We start from the raw sequence: 16,536 nt of genomic DNA, 5'->3' as shown, positions 1-16,536 counted from the left end.
GGCTAAAAGGGTGGCATTCAGCTCAGCAAGTGTAGTCGACCCTCAACATTAAGCCAAAGCCAACTTAGTATAGCTCAGTGTATTTTTCCATACTAAGACATTTCGAGTTTTCACCATCCCACAAAAATTCTTCTGCCCTCCCAGTTTCTCTTACTGCAACCTCTCTATACACCCACCCCTTTCCAATCTTTACCTGGTTATCATCTCGGTCCATACTGGCATCATCTCTCTTGAGAATGAATCTCTGTTGAAATTCTGTATTCTTCTCATCCTTTATATGTTCTGAGAACCTCTGTTCAGGGCTGGGATTGGTAGAGAAATGTGGAAGGGAGGGAAAAAACTCTTTTGTTAGGATGCAGACCTTCTAGTACAGCTCTTTCAAATTCCCCAACTCCTGTTCAGGGGATTTCTATAATCAGGCATCAAAAAGTCACATGAAGGTTTTAATGAAATCCTCAGGGTCTGTTCTTCATACATCTATAACTTGTTTTCCTCCAACGTTACATCTGTCCTATCAGTAAAGGTGAAGAGAGGCCAGGAGCCATTCTTCATAAAACACCAGGGCCTCTGGAATCTAATTCCAAGGCCTCACTGGAGTGAGGAAAGAGGAGGAACTGATAATATAGCCCCCTCCCTACCACCCCTCCCCAGAAAGGGAAATCTTGATCCTACAACCTTCCTCTCCCACCCCAGAAGCCATCCTAGGAAAGTCTTCCCAGTCTGTGGTTCCCTCCCTTACATTCTTGTGTTACTGGTTTTATTGATGATGACAGCTTTTCCAGTTTGATCAACATTGTGGTCCATCCCGAAATAGGCAGCTACCCGGTGTAAGAGCATCCGATGATATGAGGTCATTTGAGGGAACTTCTTGAACTGGTTACTGAAGGGAAAGCCAGGGGAAAAAAAGCAAAATAAGGATAAATGGGGAATTGTAATTGTTTAAAAAAGTATCTAAAGTGGGGTATTTCTTATAAGAAATAGACATACTATAAGAAAGATATTCAACATTTACTCACTGGGAACCAAAAAGGTTCTCTCAGCTTCTTTAGCTAAGTAATTTGTAGATCATTCTAACCTACTATCCTCATTAAGACTACTCCTTAAGTCTAGGTCTCATCTACCTGGATGACAGTCGACAAAGAAAGAAGGGAGAAATTCAAGAATAATAAAATATGGGACAAGGGCTAACTGTTGAAAAGATATACATTCTTTCAACTGAAGTCTATGTAATAACTTAAACATCTCACTTGACTTTTGCACATATACTTTTTAAATGTAAACAGTTTTTTTCTCTTTTTTTAAACTTTAAAAAAAATTTTATTTATTTATTTTTAGAGAGGGAAGAGAGGGAAAAAGAGAGAGAGAAACATCAATGTGCGGTTGCTGGGGGCTGTGGCCTGCAACCCAGGCATGTGCCCTGACTGGGAATCGAACCTGCGATGCTTTGGTTTGTAGCCCACGGGCTGCACATATTTTTTAATCCATTCTAATTACTTTCCCCCAACTGCTTTTGGTTTCCAGTGAATAATTACTTCAAAATTCAGACTTCAAGGAAAAGTCAAAAGAGGGATATCCTAAAATTGTACCTAAATTTCTTTTGGTGCCCCTCCCATCTCTAAATTTGAATTTCATTTAAGTAACTTACTTGTTGTCATTAATAAATTCCAGAATCTCCTGTTCTAATTTTAGCAGCATCATTCTGTCCCTGTTTAGAAAAGATGAAAACAAAACAAAAAGCAGCCTCCCATAGACATTTGGAGCGAGGACTGAGAACGCAACCTGCTCACTACAGAAACCGAAGGGAGAGACAGAGCCAAGCCCCAACAGCGGACCTCACTGGCCTTTCTAAAACAATCAAGCACGCATTTTGCAGACCCTGCTAACTGTGCATTTCGTTACCTTTATCAGAAACCTAATTCTGTTGGTAGTCATATTCATATAAACACATACTTAATACTTAGAAATCTAGTCATTATTCTACATTCTATGATTATTTATAGAATTTTAAAAATATTATGATTTAGCTTATATACAAATCAATTGTTTTCTTCTGTGCTTTTTAATTGTACTCCCAAGCCACATATTTCTTTGTCTCTGCATTCTTCTTCTACAGATTTTTTCTCAATTCTTTTGAAAACTGAAGCCTCAGTTTGAGGGTATTTTGAATCCCCCACAGAATATGAAACTGCACTGAAGAGGAATGGTGGGGGGTGGGAATGGGTATCCTAGATTCTAATGGAAAAATTCTGAGAAGCTATTTGGTCTCTTGGACATCCTTCTGGCCACAGGCCCTTTTCCCCCTTCCATCAAATCATGTTATTACCTTGGGTTCTTTTTCAGTGTATTTACAAGAAATTCATGTAGGTCTATTCCAGTGGAGTCCGTATATTCTTGGCTGGAGTCTAAAACCACCACAACAAGAGAAATTTAAAATAAATAAAACTGTCTTGCATGATTATCTAATCTTAAGAAGAAACCCACAAACTGATCAGGAGAGTGAGAACAGGAAAGCAGAATCAAACTTCAGGGGTTTCAGCTTAAAATCCAGAACAACTTTGATTTACCAGCCCCCCAAAATTACTCATGACAATTATAGAAAGTAGATTATGAGTGACAGTGTTGCATCAGAATTATAGTGCAAAACCACCTTACCATTGATAAGTATCACTGAATGCCCTAACCAAAACAAGGCTGCTTTTATTCCAGTTAAGGAAAATAAGTTCCAGGTAAGGAGAGTCAAGGCTGAATTTTCCAGAATCTCAGCAAATAAGCTCAAATGTTGACTATTTAGATGATAATTTGTATTCATTTATAAAATTTTAATCTCAAGGTTGCCCTTTTCCTCTCAACTATAATTTTTTTTTACACATTAAAAACATTTTTAAAGAACATGTATAAATAACACATGGACATGGACAGCAGAGATGGGACTGACTACTGGCTAGATGAGTGGGCTGGGTGGGGGGGGCAAAATGGAAAAAAAATTGGGACAACTGTAACAGAATAAACGATAAAAAATTTAAAAAAAGAAAAAAATTTAAATTGATTTTTAAAAAGAGAGAAAAGGAAGAAAGAGAAAGAGAAAAATATCAATTCGTTGTTTCATTTATTTATGCATTCAATGGTTGATTCTTGTATGTGCCTTGACCAGGGACTGAACCCGCAACCCTAGTGTTATCAGGATGATGTTCCAAACAACTGAGCTACCCAGCCAGGGCTCGAGTATCATTTTTATGGACCATGTCTTTTTGCTATCAGCCCAAGAGTTTAAAACCAAAGAGAGATTAATATGCAAATCTGCATTGTTAAAAAAATTACGTCAAGCATCCCAAAATATAAATGGTATCTGGAAGAGCTGCAACCAGTGATGATCCATGTCACTGTTTATTCCAGGGCAAAAATAAAATCAGAATTGAATACAATGTCCTCCCATGGTAGCACCAATGTTAATGGAATAGCTATCTGTGGCATATGAGCCCCATATGACAGAGTTAGCTAGAGCAGTAAAGAAAGTAACTGTCCCAAAAGTAACCTTGTCAGGCACCGTCCCAAGCAACCATGAAGTAAGTAGGATACAATGAACTGTTGGGCCAGTTAGGCCGGCAGGTGCCAGACTTCGCAATGGAAGGAAAGGGCACTGCTGAACAAAGCCCTAGGACAGATGAGAATGGAGGGAGAGTCCTCACCTCGAGACAGCATCTTCCTTGGGACCTTTTCTCTGTTTTTGTCCTTGTCTTCCTTTTCCGGGACATCCTTTGTGGACTTTTCTTCCTCTTTGTCAGAGGGGCAGCTGATGTGCAATTGAATTATATCCTTGGATAAGGGTAGGGAGAAATATAATCAAAGGGGAAATGGGTTTTAACTCTCCCATAGCTCCCTTGAAATTTCAAAGAAGATAAATCTTGGGGTAGCAACATTCTCTTACAGAAGAGAGTATTTTTTAAATTAAATTGCTTCAGCTTTTGTTCTACCAAAAGGGTAAAAGGCCAAGCCTTTTCCACTGACAACCACAGCCTTATATTATATGGGCAGCTCAAGTTACACTGGCTGTTCTTGGTGTAGAAATTGGATGGACATGGTTCTAACCACCAGAGAAAAAGGATGTGGGTGGGAAAATAAGATCCAGCTCTGGAATCTCCTTGTCTGCATCATCATGGGTGGTCCAAGTGTGAAGACCTATACTCCTGCTCTCACCCAGGCCATACTTTACTGTAATGGCTTGTTTTAAAGCTCCTTCTACCCTGATTTCCAAGCCTAATGTGACATTGTGGGTGCTCTACTACAGATTACCAACCAAGTGCCAAACTCAGAAGCTACACTTACTCTTATAAAGGACCTACCTGGGTTTCTAGTGGCCCATCAGCAAATGGGGCAGAGGACTCCTCACACACTGCCAGGCTACGTACCAACTTGAGCTTGGAATTAGACTGAGAAAAAACAAACAACATATATATTCCCTTGGTAGACATTCAGAAAGCTTTTGGCTGAATGGTGCACATCCTCTTTGGCTCTAGTTGCTGCTTCTATTAAATGGGGCTTTTTAAAAAACAGGTCCTACTTGCTAGTTCCTTATTCACTTAAAGATAATTCACGCCCCTGCGGCAAAAGAAAGATAATTCCCCTGCTTATAATAGTAGACATATAAAAACTAAATAGCTACTTTAGACAGATGATAGGAAAACCACTTCTCTTGGCTCTTCTTTCTCTCTCTCTAGCCCAGTGCTCCAATTTCAGACTCAGAAGTTTATTAAATACACAGCAGTAAATCTTAGCACAAAGATACTGGATTTAAGAGCCAGAAGTCCTAGCTTCAACTCCTGGCTTTTGTTTATGAGCTATGAGACCTTGAGCAAATTACTTGGTCTCTCTGGGTCTCGTTTTTCAATAAAACTGGGATAAAAATAGTTAAAGGGCTGTTGTAAGAATTAGATGACAGAAAGTATGTAAACATTTGTACCATAAATAGCACCTAGCATATAGTAGACAATAGATGCTAGATGACTCTAAACCTTAGGTGGTAAAGATAGAAAGAAGTATCTAAAAATAGAGTAAAGAGAAAGACAGAAAACATTCTAACAACTGAGAGAATTCACCAAAAGTGAATCCATTTGGTTTACTTGTGTTGACTGGAGAATCCCCCAAAAGATCTGAAATCCACTTTGCAAACCACTGTTCTCCTAGGGATCTCCAAAGCTAAAAATTATAGAGTGACTCATAAGAAATCTACTTATAAAAACATTTACTGAGTTCTTACAGTAAAATCAATGTTTACAGTGAATACAAAAGCACAAAACATGGTATATATATTTTAGGTAGTGCAGTATTGTGAAAAAAACTTGCAAGTCTGAAGAACTGACTTCAATCCTAGTTCTGCCACTTACTAATAAATGTCCTCTGTCAAACTTATCAATCTCATTAAGCCAAGGTTTCACATCTGTAAAATCAAGATAGTAATCATCTTACTTAACTCAAAAAGTCTGAGTGGAAGTGAAATGGCAGTGCACACCCTCTGTGGGACCTTCAGTGCCAAGCCCACCACTGCGGACCAGGCCGTGTGAGGCAGGGCACAGAGCTCATGCACCACACACAGCAGCCTTCTTCCAACCCAATCAACAAGATGGCAGGGCCACTCTCAAATCCTGCCATTACTTTCCTGGGGGAAAAGGGTGGGCACCCTTAACTATTACTTCTGGTGATAATTCTTCCCGCTGCAAGAAAGTTTAATATTTTATGGTTTCCCAACTAAAATAAATATGCTAGCACACACACACAGTCCCTGATAACACTGCTTAAAATGATCTGTTATGTGCCAATTTTATCATACCATGATTAAAAATGAACTCTTCCTCCCTGTCACAAGCTAAAAAAGTAAAACATTTAAAAAAATGGTTGTATTTTTAGGACGTCCGAAATGGTGAGTTGTTTCTACTAATGGGGCACAATTTATCTAAAAAACTTTATATGGAAATAGCCAAATCAATAAAGTTATTGGTGAAAGTAGAAAAAAAAGGAAAAATTTCATATGGAGAAAATGTTGAGAGAAAAAAGTAAGGCTCATATAACAGCCATTCTCTTGGAGAAGCCAGAGCTGAGCAGAGAAACTAGCATTGCAGTAGAATCAGAACCAGTTTGCTGGGACTTTGTGGGAGGCTCCAGCTGGGCAACTTTCTAGGTATCAGAAACAGAATGTGACTGAACTTACAGCCAGAACTTACAACAGGAAACGTGTGCGTGCATGTCTCTCAGTATGTGTATTTGTGTGTATGCATATTCACAGCTAGGGTACAAAGTGCAGGCAAAAAACTTTGCCTATGTATAATGCAAATACACTATATATTAGTGGTAAATCCATTTGTAAAATGTATTACTAATAACACCAGAAAGGAAGCTTTAGAGAAAAAGCCCTCACCTTGGCTCTTTTCCTGGCATGACCATGGCTGGATGTCCGCCTCTGTTAGAAGGGGATTAGAAAATATTAAAGGTGGGGAAAAAACACAAATTAAAAGCAATACAACTTTACAGAGAAAAAGCACTAACTGTAATACTACTATTACAACAGCCAAACTATGATGAGACCCCTTGGTGCGGTTATTTCCCTGTGCTACAGCTCTAGCAACCATGACAAGGAAGGCACCACAGGCCACTTAGACAAATCAGCACTCGCCATGGAGATTAAAAATGGGAAGATACTGACTGGTTGGCGTATTTCACAGACTGATAAAAATTACTGTTGATTATACCATAGAACCTTGTCTTGATTAGGATGCCTGTGGACATAAAATATGATCCCTAACCATCACTTACAAATAACATCTTTATAGGACAATGCATTCGGAGTCTCAGTTTTGAGGTACTCTGAAAACAGCTGTCCCTATGGGTGCAGAAATAGAATAAAGACTCTTCTTGCCAACTGCCTCCCTCTGAGAATTTTCCCAGTTCTAAGCTCCAGGTTGTGGCTCTTATAGACTGTCTGGGTTAGGGATATAAGACAGGACGGGATAAAAAGAAGGGGGAATGGAATATAGGGATAAGACCTTCAGAGCAAAGGGAAAATAAGGAGAGAGGGTAAGGAGTAGCATAGAAGCTGAGGAAGATGAAGAATGGGGGCCAGAGGTGGGATTAGGGAAGAAACAACTAATTGATTAATGTGGTTTCCGAATAGCTGAGAAGTCAAAATGGGGCTCTGGGGAAGAGGTTGGGTAAAGTTATATATGGGATGAGGTACTTAGGGTTTCTAAGATGTTTGGGATGGAACTCACTGCCCCTGAGGTAGAAGAGAACAGAGGCTGGTGTGTGGGGGAGGGAAAGTAAGACAGAGTCAGGGTACCAGCATGGTCCTGGGTAGATAAGGATTTCCTTTTCCTTTGTTCTGTTCACTTATTACTGAACAAGACAACTACAATGCAAAATGGAGAAACGGGAGGGTGAACATAAAGAATAAGAAACGGAGGCTGATCTGGTCAGTGGCAAGATCTGTTACAGTAAGGGAAGTCATAGCCCAGGAATATGAAGCAGTATTTCCTCATTATTTTTTTCAAATAGGCAATAACACACGGTACAAACATTCAAGAGGTATTAATGGGGGCATCTGCTTCCCAGCTACCTGGCTCCCTCAACTAATAATGAATTTCTTATCATCTTTCCAGAGATCTTTTATACATATATAATAAGCTTATTGTACATATAAGCTTGTTACATGCACACAAGTTTTTTTAAACCAAATAGAAGTACATTGTACATACTGTTCTAAACCTCACTTTCATGAACTTTTTTTCATGGATATCATTTTATAGAAGATCTACTGTTTTTAGTAATGGTCACATGGTATCCCACTGTGTGGCTGTACCATAACTTACTCTACCAGTCCCTTAAATTGCGCCATTTTGGATGTTTCTCATCTTTGGTTAGTATAAACAATGTTTCAATGACTACAACACTGAGTATACCTACCAATAAAGTATATCTGTAGTTCATTTAAAAATTTTATAAAACATTACTAAATTGTCCTTCAAAGAGGTTATAACCCTATAAGCAATGTATGTAGAGATCTGCTTCTTTCCCAGAAGAGACAGTTTTCATTTAACAGTCAAACATACAGTTAAAACAAACAGTTAAAAGCCTAATACATCTACCAGACACCATGCTAACTACTGGAGGACACAGAGATAAAAGACACAAAGTTTGTCAAAAAGGAACTCATAATTCTGTTGAAGAAGACAGACAAATAGACAATTACAATACAGTACACTGAACTGATAGGAACAGATACTAAACTTGATCTTAGCCAAAAGGCTGAGAAGCGATAACAATACATTAAGTACACTAGAGATGGTACTCGTGGAGTGCTATAGGAACACACAGCGCAAGTATCTAACTCAGACTTAGCAATTCACAAATTCATACATTAACAAATACTGAGTGCCTGCAAGGAACTGAAGTGGGCCTTAGAAAGACAATGGTAAGCCTAAACTGACCTAACCCTGGGCCTCGTGGAGCTTACAGTTCTGTAAAGGAGACAGACATTAACTGAAGAATTATACAACGTAGGCCTGCAATGGGTAAGTAATGTTGTCAAGGAAGGCTTCCAGGAGAAAGGCACATTTAGATTGAGTTTTGAAGGATAAATCGGTATTATGAAACTGTTGGCAGGGGGGATTTGAGGGCTAGAGGTGGCCAGGGAAAGAATACCAAGGAGGACCTCTGGACAGAGAAAGCATGTACAAAAGTATGCTGTCCCTAAACTTTTTAGACCCCATTTATAACAGGACCAAGGAATCACATAATGCTGAAACATAGGATGCCAGAGGCAGATGACTGGCAGGTAAGAAATTGGGTCACAATATGTCATGCTGACAAATCTGGGACTTAGCCTAGAGCAGTAAGACACACAGAAAGTTTGAGGGGAATTAACACAATGAGATCTTTATTTCATAACCATCTTTCTAAAGCAGTATGGTAGATGAATCAGAAGGGATTACAGGTTTAAAGGCAGAAAGCTCAGCTAGGAGGCCATACCCAGCTGGTTATTTAAAGGACCCACCTAAGTTCAGTATGTGTTAAGTCAAAGCTTTGCCCATTCTAAACTGAATCTCAGAACCTGCATTTATAGAACTGTTCCCATGCAAAAGATGTTCTGAGCTCCAACTGCTGATTCTAAGAATATGTCTCACACAGTACAAAAAATCAAAGTCTTCTTTCCACAAACTTTCTACCTTCAGTTCATAACAGGCACTCCCTTGACAGCATCAGTAAGATTCTTGGGGAGACTTCCTGGATGTGAGTCAGAGGGAAGGCAGGAGAAAGAACAGAACTTGTAGTGCTTTTGGAGGGATACATGACCTTTTGGGAAATGGTAGAGGGGAAAGAGTGGCAGAAAACACTGAAGACTTTGTAGAAAGAGCAGGAGCTCCAGTAGATGGCAGCAGCAGCTTCACCTGCTCTAGCAGCTACAAAAGGAGTTACAGGGCAAACAGGTTCCCCGCCCAACCTCCTACACAGCCTATTTGTGTATATAGGTGAAGACATTTTTAAAGCAACAGAGTGTCCAAAAGGCATATAAAACCTTTAGATATCCTTTCTTTTCTACCTGTCTTCAAGAAGTACACACAACCGGAGTTCAGAATACCACTTAAAATAGTTTCCTGAGAACAGAGTTAACTTGGACAGAAAAGTTCATTTAATTATTATCTTCTATGTAACATGGCAGCGCATAATTAAACATTCATCACATATCTGTCCTGAGATTTAAAATTCATTATTCGTGCCAGTGGAGTCTAGAAGTATGGATGGGACAGTGGCAGACTGTCTCCACAAACTCCGGAGGGATGAGTGGGGAATGACAACTCACATGCAAAAGATAATGGAAAGAGAAGCAGCCAGGACAGAGATCTGGCAAACTGTTAAGAGGAAAGACAGAAAAGTGGGCAGCTAGAGAACAAAATATTTCAGAGAGCTGTTTGATTTTAATTCATCCCTTTATGTTGTTGCTGTTCTACTCTTTAAAGAAGACAAGGCCTAGGTGTATTGAATTGTCAAGGGAAATTATGCTTCAAGTTTCCAGACCCTCCAAAATATTGTTGCTACTGCTTTTTAAATAAACAGTCTAATTCCTAAGAATCTAATAAAGACTAGTCTCACTCCTGGGTGTGAAGGAAAGGATTTATGTGGTTTGGGCTAGGGTGACAACGGAAACCAGCAGTGACTACGGGAGAAGAGGAGGATTTGGAACAGGTAAGCTAGATGAGGCTTCGAGTCTAGCCTGGACAGGTGCCAAAGAAGAGGAAGCATGGCTGACCGTCATCTATGCCATCATAGCTGCATTGCCATTTGAATCTGGATGGAAAACAACATGGCAACCAAAGAGTGAAATTCCTCTCACATTTACCAAGTGGCAAGTTCAGAGACTATTTCTAACCCAGAAAATGCTGACTGCTTTCACACAACCAGGATATGATTTAACACTATATGCAAAGCCAGGCAGCTCTAGTTTTAAGAGTTTATGCTATGAGCTATACTATGACTTATTAAATGTGTTTGTATAGCTGATTTTTTTGATAGTTAAAAAATATCAAAATGTAGCAAGAACAAGTGTAATTCAGATCTAAAGGGATTAGGGGTTTCACTCTGTCTTCTTTAGACTTCATTGTGGAGTCTATGACAAAAATGGGAGAAGATATTTCTTGAGAGCTGAAGTTGTGTTTTCAGGGATAATCAAGTATTTGCATAAGCGACTACCTTCCCATACATCCCCAATGCCACCTATAATGACACTTCCATTCAGGTATAAAGAGTGTACATATGATGCATGTCTAACTCTTACCTGTGTCTCCTGACGCAAACTGGTATCTTCACTCTCTTTTTCAATTTCTTCCTTACTTGGAGTCTTAGATATAAATTTGTTTTTGTTTACAGATTCTTCTACCAGTTTTTTTTCTGATTCTTTCATTATTTCCAGGGTCTCTTGAGTAGTGTTACTGTTAGACATCTTCTTCAGTAGAATATAGTAGCCTCTATGGACTCCTAAAGAAACATCAAATGCATTAAATAAGAGGTATGCATCCATACTTAACACACCATACAAGGCTTATATTTCACATATCAGTCTTCAGCAGCCTCCCTGTGACCCAAACAAGGGTCCTTTGATAAACATTGCCCCTGGATGTTTATTTTCCTTTTTAAAAAAGGTTTATGGAGGTAAAACTGGTATACAATAAACTGCATATATTTAAAATGCATAGTTTGATGAGTTACAATGGTTTCAAAAGCATACACCTGTGAAACCATCACCACAACCAAAGTAGTAAGCACATTTATCACCCCAAAAACATCCCCCCTACTCCTCTGTAAACCCTTCCTCCTTCCCTACCTTTCCCAGTCAACCACTGATCTGCTGTCACTACATACTTGCCTGTATTTTCTAGAATTTTAATCATATATTCTCTGGATTCTTTTACTTAGCATAATTATTTTGAGTATTTTTTATTTTATTGATTTTTAGAGAGAAAGAGGAAGGGCAGACAGACAGACAGACAGACATTTATCTGTTGTTTTACTCATTTATGTATTCACTGGTTGCTTCTTGTAAGTGCCTGGACTGGAGATCAAACCTGCAACCTTGGTGTATTGGGATGACACTCTAACCAACTGAGCTACCCATCCAGGACAACATAATTATTTTGAGATTCACCAGAATTCAGTTCTAAAGCAATGTCGTATGAATTCTCTCAGCACTAATTTCCCACTCTAGTTCCCTATAGAAATATGCACACATTTTCAGCTTGACTTGAAAGAGTTAACTCACTAGACTCTCCAGAATGAAAAATATAGTATTATAAAGCTCTATTCACTGCCACAGAGGACCACTCTCTTTTCTTTCCTAAAGAACTTTCACAGCTACCACAAAATACAACATTGTTACCAAGTTCAAGCATCTCCCCCATCAAAAGGCAGCAAAATCAAACAATGTTACAGAATCTTAAATTCTTTCCTTTATCTGTAGTAGCAAGCTGAAAAAGTAAGAGGAGCACTCTTGTCATCTGTCCTTCAGAAAGACTAGGTCTCTCCCTGAAGGAAGAGAGAATTTTTGCTTTGCTCTTCACTATTTGGGTTCAGTGAATCTACTGCATTCCAATGGTAAAGAGCCTCTGATGTGCAGGGGTAGCTGGCTCTTCATCACCCACTGCTGCTACCTGGGAAGTCCTGTAATGAAGTCCACACAGTTCTCCAAGCACACACTGGGAAGCAAAAGTTAATGCTCTATACAGATTCATGTCCACAACCACTGAAGTCAAACATGCTTAGCTTTCTTAGCTCCAACAAGGATTTGAAGAGGTTTCACCTTACAAGGTTAATGACTGCATTTTATTTATTATTATTTTTTAATCCTCTCCTGAGGATATGTTAATTGATTTTACAGGAGAGAAGGAGGGAGAAAGGGGGGTGGAGAGAGAGAGACAGAGAGAGATATGGATATGAGAGAGAAACAACTGGTTGCTTCCGGTAAGTGCCCCGACCTGGAATTAACCTGAAACCTTTTGGTGCAGAGGATGATGCTCCAACCAGCTGGGTCACCCAGTCAGGCCAATGACTGTATTTTAACTCTGAATACTTCCCCTCCTTTAAAAATATAAGACTGGAAAAAAAAAAGACAGAAAACCCTCCTAAATGTCATGTCTATTCCATGTGGCCTTAGAAATGAGCTGAACGATAATGCTTAAAAAAAAAACAAACACCAAAAAACTGTCACACCAGATTTTTTCTGTTCTTCAAATCAGTTTAAAGGTTAAGACCCAGAGGCTCTTCAGAAGCACAGGAAATATAACCTCATCCTGGCATAAGTCAGACAGTCTGCAACATCACTGCTTTGTTCGCCTTGTGGTGGCTCTTGAGCAGCTGCCTGGAGACTTAGTTTGCAGATGGCTACATAAATTCCCTTTAAAAGGTCAGTCATTCATACCATCAGTCATATAGCTGAATTTAAAGATGAGATGTAATGGAAGAAACTGACTACAAAAGAAAATGACTGATATTCTACTTTTTAAATTAATTGTTTCAGTTCTTAGAGGCTTCTATAAACAGTTATAACCTACAGAGCTTTACGGATCAGTGGCTGTACATATGAACTGCATACACATATATACTTGTCCCCCCCCCCATGGATAAATCAAGCCTCCATTCTCTTGGGTTTGAAATATGATAAAACTCAGTACATGCCTTCTCAATATTTCTTAGCTAGGAAACATCATTAATGATCAGAATTGGAAGAGTTCTTAGATACAACCTGATACAATCTCCCCCATGTCCCCAGAGAAGAGCTCCTTTTTGTAACTTCCTGAGAGGGGCCTGCATGCCTCTCCTGGGAAACACCTGGGACAGATAATTTCACTATTTCTTATACCTTTTACAGTATAAACAGTCTCAACTGTTATACTGTAGCACCCTACTACAAGCTATAAACTGCTTCAACCTCTATCTTAAATCTGCCAGAGAGTCACACAAAATTAAGTTTACTTCTTTTGTCACATGGTGGACCAATATTTTTCTTGTTTAGGCTTAAATAGCCTCAAACAAATTTCCCTGTCAGAAAGAGAAGATGAGGGGTGGGAAACTGAATGAAAGTGGTCAAAAGGTACAAACTTCCAGCTATAAGGTAAAGCTAATTACTAGGGATGTAATGTACAACATAATGACTATAGTTAATATTGCTGTACTGTATACTTGAAATTTGTTAAGAATTTAAGTAGATCTGAAAAGTTCTCATTATAAGGAAAAAATTTTTGGTAACTATATGAGGAGATGCATGTTAGCTAAACGTTTTGTGGTAATCATTTCACAATGTATGTGTGTCATTATGTGGTATACCTTAAACTTACACAGAGCTGTATTATGCCAATCATATCTCCAAAAAAAAAAAAAAAACCCAGAAAGAGAGAAGGTGATATGGAAAATTTTAAAGTTACTGGTTGCATCTTTTATCCAGGATGGGCCTTAATTATCAATTAGGTATTATTTCTTCAAATCAGAAAGACAACTTTGCATCTGCCCTTTACATGTGGATCAGAAAAGGCTCAACTATCTGGACATTCGGACTAACTTCACAATGTCTAAGCACTGTTTCTCAGTCAAAGCACTAAGGAAAAAAACCCAATCAAACAAAAAATGATTTTTCATAATAATCATATATGAAATAGGGTTACATATTCAAACTCAAGTTTGTTTGCTTTTAAAAAAAAAGATTTTATTTATTTACTTTTTAGAGAGAAGGGAAGGGAGAAAGAAAGAGAGAGAGGGAAACATCAATCAGCTGCCTCCTGCAAGTCTCCAACTGGGGACCTGGCCCACAACCCAGGCATGTGCCCTGACTGGGATCCAAACCAGCTACCCTTCACTTTGCAGGCCAATGCTCAACGCTCAATGTACCCTTCACTTCGCAGACCCAACTGCTGTGGCTAGTTGGGCCCTAGCCACAGCAGCTAGGGCCCAACTCAAGTTTTAAGGAGCCACATGGTTTCATTCAGTCATTGAGAAATAGAAAATCTGAGCTTTACTTAAAGACATCCATAAAACGGAGAGTGATTAATGCATCTATTTTCAAGAATTTTGACAGTCATCTCCACTGAGATCCCTGGCATCTTGAAGAGCTGTGTAAAACAAAGTAATTCTTACTCTGGGCAATCTAGCCTTGACTTCTGGTGTCTGCTTTTTCTCTAAGGATACATGATCAGGATATGCGATCATATTCATGAGACCTGGGAGAGAGATCTTAAACAGTTGGGCCAATCATGGTAATTCTTCTTCCTTTTTCTGACTGGTTTGGGAAGGAACAAGTGATTCATCAACAGTAAGACATGAGATGACTTTGCTGGGTGGGTGGCTTCAAAGAACGGTTTCCTAATTTATTATTTTTTAAAAAGCCACTAGAAAAAAAATGGTAGTTATTGCCTTGGCTGAGTGGATCAGTTGGTTGGAGCATCATCTCATACACGGAAAGGTTGCAGGTTTGATCCCTGGTCAGGGCACATGTGGGAGGCAACCAATCGATGTTTCACAACAATGTCTCCCTCTCTCTCTAAAATCAGCAAACATATTCTTGAATGTGGATTAGTGGTCTTATATGCAGATGACGTCTGGACTATGGCAACATCCTACCAACACAAGCAAATCAGAGACAATAAGCCTGGATCCTCGATGCTGCAGAGCACAGCAATTAGTCGGCCTGGATCCCCCTAACTCTGAACTTCTTCATATGTAAAGTCATAAATTCTTTTATCATTTAAGCTATTTGAGATGAGCTTACTGTTCCTTCTAGACAAAAGCATCCTGAGAGAGTCAGAAATGGTATGTTAAGAGAGAAATTATCTGGACCAGACAGAGAAGCCCAGCTCCCTAAGTAGAAACAACTGACAGGGATAGAGATAATAATAATAATCAGCTAAAATTTTTAGAGTGTTAACACTGTGCCAGGTACTATCCTAAAGTGCTTCATGAATCTCATTTAATCTTATAATAATCCTATGAGATACATATTATCATCATCACTATTTTACAGAAATGTTAACACTGAGGCACAGAGAAGTTATATAATTTGCTTAAGGGCATACAACTGGTACAAAGAAGAGCTAGGGCTCAGTGTTATGAAACATGGCTCTAGTGCTTGCTTTCTTAACCTTTATGCAATAGTGCCTCTAACTAAGGGGACAGATGGTCAAAGACCAGCCAAGAAAATGAAAAGTCTATCAAAGATACAAAGTAATCATGGAATCTCATAAGCGGAAGGGGACTAAACTCCAACCTATTACACTCACAGTCCTCTACAGTCTGGTTCTTGAATAATCAGTAACTCTGAAAAATGCTGTTCTAAACCTGCTTATATGTACCTCTAGGGAAGGGAAAGTCTTCACCTCTACAAACCTCTCTCTTTTTTTTTTTTTTGAGGGAGGGGGGATTATAAAGAGGCAAAACTCATCTTCCTGTTACTTCCTCCCACTAGCCCCAGTTGAGTTCTCTGTGGTAGTGATAAAGAACAAGCTTACTCTCACTTCCATATCAGCATCTCACAGAAGACAGCTTTACCTTACTTCCTTTTCTAAACATTCCAAGCTTCATCTCATGTGGTCTTAAGTCTCCTCACCATTTTGCTTCTAGGATAAAAGAAGCTGCCCTCAAGTTAACAAATGCCAGTAATGAGGGGTCAGAATGCCACTACTCTAGAGTCAAGATCCATCAGAAGATACACTGAGCTCAAAACTGAATTTCTTGAGCTGAGGTACTCTTCATTCTCCAAAGTAACCTTTAACTACAGTCATTTCAATTTCTGTAATCCTATGTAGAAGGCTCTTCTTACTTTTAGGGCATAAGGATTCCTGGAAACAAGTTTTTCTGGGCCAAAACAAGCAAAAGTTGTAGCTCAGGGACAAGACAATTTATATACTTTAAAAAGCTTAAAAATAAAAAGCGAGACTAAAGCCGGTATAAAAGTGTTAAAATACAGAGAAATAATTTCCACTCTTCAAGCTTTATTTACTACAGAGGGGAAAC

The 16,536-nt window shown here is 39.0% G+C and overlaps 1 protein-coding gene and 1 pseudogene across 10 annotated transcripts in view; both read right to left on the bottom strand.

The window, feature by feature from the left end:
- R3HDM2 (R3H domain containing 2) overlaps positions 1-16,536 on the bottom strand; it is a 159,727-nt gene that overhangs the window by 32,987 nt on the left and 110,204 nt on the right. For all 10 annotated transcript variants that reach the window (XM_045829614.1, XM_045829611.1, XM_045829610.1 and 7 more), the window contains 8 exons: positions 10,820-11,019; positions 6,410-6,451; positions 4,341-4,427; positions 3,687-3,813; positions 2,324-2,402; positions 1,646-1,705; positions 740-880; positions 194-302 (listed from right to left, as the gene is read on the bottom strand). In XM_045829614.1, coding sequence (XP_045685570.1) covers positions 194-302; positions 740-880; positions 1,646-1,705; positions 2,324-2,402; positions 3,687-3,813; positions 4,341-4,427; positions 6,410-6,451; positions 10,820-10,984 — 810 coding nt within the window. In that variant the 5' untranslated portion in view covers positions 10,985-11,019. The remainder of the gene's footprint in view (positions 1-193; positions 303-739; positions 881-1,645; positions 1,706-2,323; positions 2,403-3,686; positions 3,814-4,340; positions 4,428-6,409; positions 6,452-10,819; positions 11,020-16,536) is intronic.
- LOC123813169 lies at positions 8,188-8,304 on the bottom strand (annotated as a pseudogene).

Source organism: Phyllostomus hastatus, unplaced genomic scaffold (genome assembly GCF_019186645.2).
Source record: "Phyllostomus hastatus isolate PE091 unplaced genomic scaffold, TTU_PhHast_1.1 phas_scaffold_93, whole genome shotgun sequence".
NCBI classification, from domain to species: Eukaryota; Metazoa; Chordata; class Mammalia; order Chiroptera; family Phyllostomidae; genus Phyllostomus; species Phyllostomus hastatus.
The sequence above is the reverse complement of the archived record's forward strand: the minus strand, read 5'-3'. Positions and strand labels throughout refer to the sequence as shown.